This window comes from Anneissia japonica, unplaced genomic scaffold (assembly GCF_011630105.1).
Source record: "Anneissia japonica isolate Jap-2015-1 unplaced genomic scaffold, ASM1163010v1 scaffold640_len1575945_cov177, whole genome shotgun sequence".
In the NCBI taxonomy this organism is placed as follows: Eukaryota; Metazoa; Echinodermata; class Crinoidea; order Comatulida; family Comatulidae; genus Anneissia; species Anneissia japonica.
The window spans coordinates 820365-826951 of NW_022684376.1; the positions used below are offsets into that span (position 1 = coordinate 820365).

Sequence of the window (6587 nt, forward strand, 5' to 3'; positions counted from 1 at the left end):
AAGAGACAGTATATATATATATATATATATATATATATCAGGATACTAAATTGGTAGTTTAATTATAAAAATAAATTTATTGAATTATGAATTTTACCAACCTGTCCTGCAGCAAACGGCCACAGCCCACACTTCATCGCCTGTACCATACGCATTACATACATTATTTACTGTTTAAAACAACGAACGGTAGACATTAGATCAATACATAAACAAATTGCATACAAAAGTGAGCATGCAGAAAATCAGTTGCGTACAGGAATCGAATGTTGGAAATATTTCATCACCATAAAGGTATACATTTTGACATAAAATACGAAAAAAAGTAATTTTAAACATTTGATAGCGAATTGGGAATGGTTAAATTATTTAACTACCAATGACAACCAAATATGCCTTCACTGATTTGCAGAACTTTTACTACATAACTTGATTACCAGCCCATTTATTGAGGGTTTAATATGCAAATACATAATTATATATGTGAACTGTATTATTGTTTACTTCTGCTTAATCATCGGAAGCTAATTATTTGGCCTATAACAAACTATACATTTTGAAATGTTCAATGCATTAATTTCAATTATTAGGTGAACTGAACATTGTACGGTCTTGTAATTATTGACATTGTTAGATATATCAGCAATTCTCTTACGGAGCCATGTAATCAATTCCATAAAATACACTAATCTAACAACTGCGATAAGATTTTACACGAGAGTCCCACTATATTTAAAGGAAAAAAAATCATTGTTGATCAGAGATTTTGGTATTGGTCATTGTGAAAGTTTCTCAGATTAAAAAAAAATGCAGAATTTACAACAAATCCGATTTTATTCAAAGCAAGTACTTTTAAACATTTTTCAATGTAGCATGTCAAATGTACAATAAACGGATGTCTGTCAATGACAGCACGATTTCAGTCCAAAAAGACACAACTTACGTGCAATATTTTGTATAGTATAACTTAAACTAGTCTTTCCTCTAAGTTGAAGATTGATCTCATAAAAGGAAGTAAACAGATATAGCATATCGAAATGCAGACGAAGACTAAAATGGCGCAAACGTCGTAAGGCAGACTTTGCTTGCTGGCGTAGTGTATTTATGTTAATCCGGACGTTACGTATTTTATGTGATAGAATCATATAAAACTTACCTATTCTAGTACCACTTGGTTCATTGGAAGATTCGTTGCTAGTGTGTACATTACAGCCAGTCATAAACCAGCCAGGGTTGCAATTGACAGCAGCCAATGTACTCATGGAAGAAGTTCTGACATGACATTCCAGACCAGGTGCTCGGCAACACGCTGCCGATGGACCTGAAGTAGAATGCTTCATATAGTAAATATACCTTTAATTCTGTACAAATTTTGAAAATCTTGGTCAATAAATCTCTTTATGAGACATAAAAGACGAAGCTGATGTTTAGCTTTAAGAAAACTTTTCATGATTTGAAACCTAGACTTTGGGATTGAAACGCAAGCAATAGCTCGACTGTCTCCCTCCCTCCACCACCACGTTTAAGTAGGTCTCCCTCTAATTGAAGACCCCTCCAATTAAAGACCACCTCCAATTATGACGGTAACTCAAATGTATTTCCTTCTATATTGTAATTTAAATTTATTCTGCTTTTATTTTGTGTTTTATTGTTTTCTTATTCCCCACATCGCACGGAGAGCCACATTGACGGTAATTTATCGTATTTTTTGTTTATCCCGCCGGCCTCTGTGGAAAATCAGATACCAATATTTTTTGTATTGTAAATGTTTTCCGACTGCTTTCTATATATTGCATACGGCGAAATAAATGAAATGTGGCTCCAAATATAAAATGTCTTTTATCTTTACTGTTCTAAAATAACAAAGCTGCTAAAGATCATGGAAATATCGGCGGGTACCAAACGTGATCTTTATTTGGAGGAAGACCTGTATCTAATACATACATTAGATTAGGCCTAAATTCATTTTCTTTATTTATCATGTCTATGAATTAAGATGGTGACGACACTTACTGACAGATCGACAACTGTATGCCCTGCATACGTTGCTATTTAATTCTTGATCTGCTTTACTATTTATAGATGAGGCGGTTATGGCCGATATTCCTGGACTGGCGCCTCTGATACACGAGAATCTTGAATATGCCATGCAACCTAAAAAAAAAGACAAAAACTGATCAACCTTACTTACTGATCAATCAATCAATCTTTACTAATCAATCAATCAAACTTTACTTACTGATCAATCAATCAATCAATCAATCAATCTTTACTAATCAATCAGTCAAACTTTACTTACTGATCAATCAATCAATCAATCAATCAATCAATCATTTAATCAATCAATCAATCAATCGATCAACCAACCAACCATTAAAACTATCAATCAATTGATCAATCAATCAATCAATCAATCAACCAACCAATCGATCGATCGATCGATCGATCGATCGATCAATCAATCAATCAATCAATCGATCAATCAATCAATCAATCAATCAATCAACCAATCAATTAATCAATCAATCAATTCATTTATATGGTGCCAATCGTAACAGTCGTTACTCGTGGTGTTTATAAAAAGGTACGTCTTGAGAAGTGACTTAAAACTGTCAAGTGCAAAATAAATGTCGGAATGTATATTCCAGAACCTGTGTCCGACAGCGCCGAAAGCCTAATCTCTCAGCTTACAATCAATAGCAGAAAATGTTGAAAATAATATTCATATTCTGAAGTGGTATCATCAACATGATTTGACCATCAGCACAAATAATAGCCTATACTACCACCACAACCACCACCACTAATAGGTTTAATATTAGGGCATTCATTGTATTATTCACATCTTAAGAATAGTATAAATATAACATTTAATAGTATTTACCGACTACAATATTGTCATCTGGACACGTGACACTGTTTACGAAGTATGTCTCCAAGTCGTTTATACTTGACAGTGTGGATGGATATGAACATTCCATATTGAGCCACGTACAACACCGGGCGTAGGCTCTTACACCTGGAATAAAAACAAAACCACCCGTTAAGCATTATGCCCGGCATTATGTCAGTGCGCCCGTGAAAGTTTCCCAGCGTGTGGTGTGATCAGACGCTCTACCCGATATATTATATAAATCTTCATTTAAAAATCCTCATAATCTTTACAATTCGCTTCAGGTGTGTTCTTAGCGCTGTCAAAAGAATTGTATGAAAGTTACATTAGGGCCTACATTTATAGACCGCAAGGTCCACTGATTAATCTCAGATAAGATAGTATAAAACACTCCAACTATCGAAATAAAATCAGGAATACCTGATGATGACATAATGTCGAAATATTGAATCGCGACACGATGGCGTGCATTTCGATAATTGGAGTATGTATTATACTATCTTGAACATTAATAGCTTAGGTGAGTTTTTATCATCAAATCAAGAACAGTTGTTGAAAAGTAGAAAATCCGTGATACTCTTTTGAGGGGGATAAGAAAAAAGTAAAACATTCAGTTGAGGACGTATGTTATGTTAGGGGTCCTTTTTACTGGAATTTTAGCCATTTTACTCGGTTTCAGATTATTTTCCTGCGACCTTTCACAATTCCTAGATCCACCTATGTGAATCATAGGTGATTCGAAACCTGAACACCAAACCAGCTTATTCAACATTTTCTTATTTAGGTAGCCAGACAAAACATTACCTTTTCCGCCATTCCCATTGAAAGCTCGACATACAACACTTCCACTATCTAGTAGAATCTTCTCTCCATCTCGTTTGCCAGCGTCATAGTCTTCTTCACCGAATGACATACATGACGTCATGACTTCGTCAGCTACACATTTTACTTGAATGTAGTCATCGTCCCCAGTACCAGACAAATTTGATGTCCTAGTAGAGCAAGTCTAGGAAATGTTTTGCAATTATTTAATGTTAAAATAACTATGCGGGTATATTTATTCGTATAGTTCTAAAAAATAGGGCCTAATAGCAAAATGATAATTATAATACCTGTTTTCAGATAATTATCGGAATATTTATTACATGTAATAGAGTTATACTGTACTTATATTTTAGGACTTGTCATTTGTATTTTATGTGTAACGATGTTGAATTAAAAATGTACCGCCAGGCCTACCATATGTATTTGTATATATGGATACTAATAATAACAGTGCTTAAATAGGAGCAAGATGTATTGACAATTATTACATTGCAGGCATTACATCCTCAAATATGAATATTTGAGGAGCTCCTGCTCTCTTCTTGCAGTGTTAGCCGTACTGACCATAAAATCAAAGTAAATGGATATAGTGTGTATAAAGTATATAAATCATTATATATATATATATATATATATATACATACTGTATATAAGTCTACGTATACACTATCTTTACTCACCTGAGAATCTGTAGTTTGTAAAATTATCAATACTAATATTGCAACTTGAAAAAATATCATCTTCTTATGGTCCGATCACATTATGCTAATGTTTCCTATTGCAAGCATGATATTTAATGATTGGCTAGTATCAGAGATCTGTGGCTACAGGATTTGTACCGTCAATTACAAACTGCAAGAACAACATATTATTTTTTATCATCAATATTAATCACTATATAGACACATATTTACTTACTAGCCTCATTATTACCGTACTTCGGTTAAGTACTTTTTTGTATGTAGTAAAGTAAGATATAGTGGTAATGACTATAAGTATTTTATGTGAGTATTTTGAACTGATTGAACTGATTCGAATTAAACTTTCGGGAAAGTTTAGGCCTAACCCAAGTTACAAGTAAGATATTATTATGTGTAGGGGACGATCCAGGTTAGGGTGTAAATTTGAGGGTGATTTAAATTGCTTACGTCTTAGTTATAGATGGATAAAAATATTTTTTCTTTTCAGTCATTCAATCGCTATGAACTGAAAATGCACTTTCGTATACAAGGTCGGCTCATGTGGCAAGCAATGGTTATAAGTCACGATGTTCCTCGCTATTACCGTTGCAGCGGCGCCATAGTTTAAGTCACACAAATAACGTCGCAGTGAACTTGGTTTTCATTCTATTTTCCACTTTATTTTATCCCACTTTTTTCACTCCATACCTTTTAACGACTTTTCATTTTGTTGCAATTTCAACTTCATTTCTCATTAAAGCAATGGGGAAAAGCCCTATGTTCTGTTGTTCAAACAGACAGAGTAAGATTTCCTAGACCTCTTATTCAGTTTTATCACTGGTATATTAGGTCATTTATAACGATGAAGTTCGTTTATATAGGGAAATATGAGCAGGTGACAATAGAGTAAACCATTCGAATGTGTTAGTTTTGATTAACTTGATACAAGGTGCGTTTTGCTTCAATAAATCTCAACAATAATTCTTTCTAGATTGTCCTCAACCTGAAAGTTTCAAAAGGAAACCATCCATCTAGAAAATGTATTGTGAGATAAGAACCTTCAATTCAACGGTACTTGAAAGAAACGAAACTTGAAAATTATATGAATAATTGAATGAGGATTGGTTTCACAGCTATGTGAATTACGAACCGGATTACAGACAAACTGAATCAGACCTCAGGCTCACAACTTGTGGTTTAGCATAATACCTGTTTTTGTCTGAAAAAAAGCGCCCCCATTTTGGTTACCGATTATAATCTGCTGCTATGATACAGGTCAAAAGTTTTAGGCATTTAATTTTTAACAACGTTAACATTAATCATCAATGCTGTGCTTGGTTTGAAATAAAAATAACTGATTATACCGTCTGTTGTTTAACATGAAAACCATTAAGAAATAAAATAAATCATTTAATTAAACTGCTTTAACTGGAACAAAATACGCTTGTCCAAAAATACACTATTTTTTATATAACATAATTATTACTTATTATTACATTATGACAATATCAGTGGCTGATGCAGGCATTTGAGATAAAGGGGCCCAGAGAGGGACGGGGCCTATGGAGGGTCTATACCACCTCATCCCCACCCTGATTGGGGCTGACGCTAGAAAATTTAAGATTATGGCACCTCTAGATGGCCGGAAATGGCACTCTTAGACTCAAAATTTGAGTAGAAGTTCCTTTTTTAGGTGGGGTGGGGGGGGGAACGACTTGAACCTTATTTTTTAATGTAAGATACATGTGTACATATTAAGTTTAAAATTGTATGTGTATTATTTTGGTGTGTCTTATTAGTATTATTATGTACAGTATATACATATAGTATAATTGTTTTGTGCGGGGCCCCCCAAATGAATACATTTTTAACTGTTGTTTGGAGTTACCGTGTGTAAATAACATAATAAACTATAATAAATGAACCGAATAGTAACTGTGAAACAATAATAATTGTATAATAACACAATTATAATATTATAATAAATAACAAATGAACTGACTAGTTAAACTGTGAAACAATAATAATTGTATAATGACACATTTATAATATTATATGTATAATATAAATACGATACATAACCCTAATAATAATATTATAAATATTTATATAAAGAAGCCTATATTATATATTTTATCTACTTATATATTTTATACAGTGATACATTAATGACCATATATTATATATAT

At 33.1% G+C, this 6587-nt stretch overlaps 1 protein-coding gene across 1 annotated transcript in view; it reads right to left on the reverse strand.

The window, feature by feature from the left end:
* The window catches only part of LOC117105629, a 12704-nt gene that overhangs the window by 5635 nt on the left and 482 nt on the right, over positions 1–6587 (reverse strand). Inside the window, exons 2-7 of the mRNA XM_033246809.1 lie at positions 4399–4570; positions 3698–3899; positions 2885–3019; positions 2014–2154; positions 1157–1321; positions 102–170 (exon numbers count right to left, since the gene is read on the reverse strand). Of these exons, the coding sequence (XP_033102700.1) occupies positions 102–170; positions 1157–1321; positions 2014–2154; positions 2885–3019; positions 3698–3899; positions 4399–4458 (772 nt within the window). The 5' untranslated portion in view covers positions 4459–4570. The remainder of the gene's footprint in view (positions 1–101; positions 171–1156; positions 1322–2013; positions 2155–2884; positions 3020–3697; positions 3900–4398; positions 4571–6587) is intronic.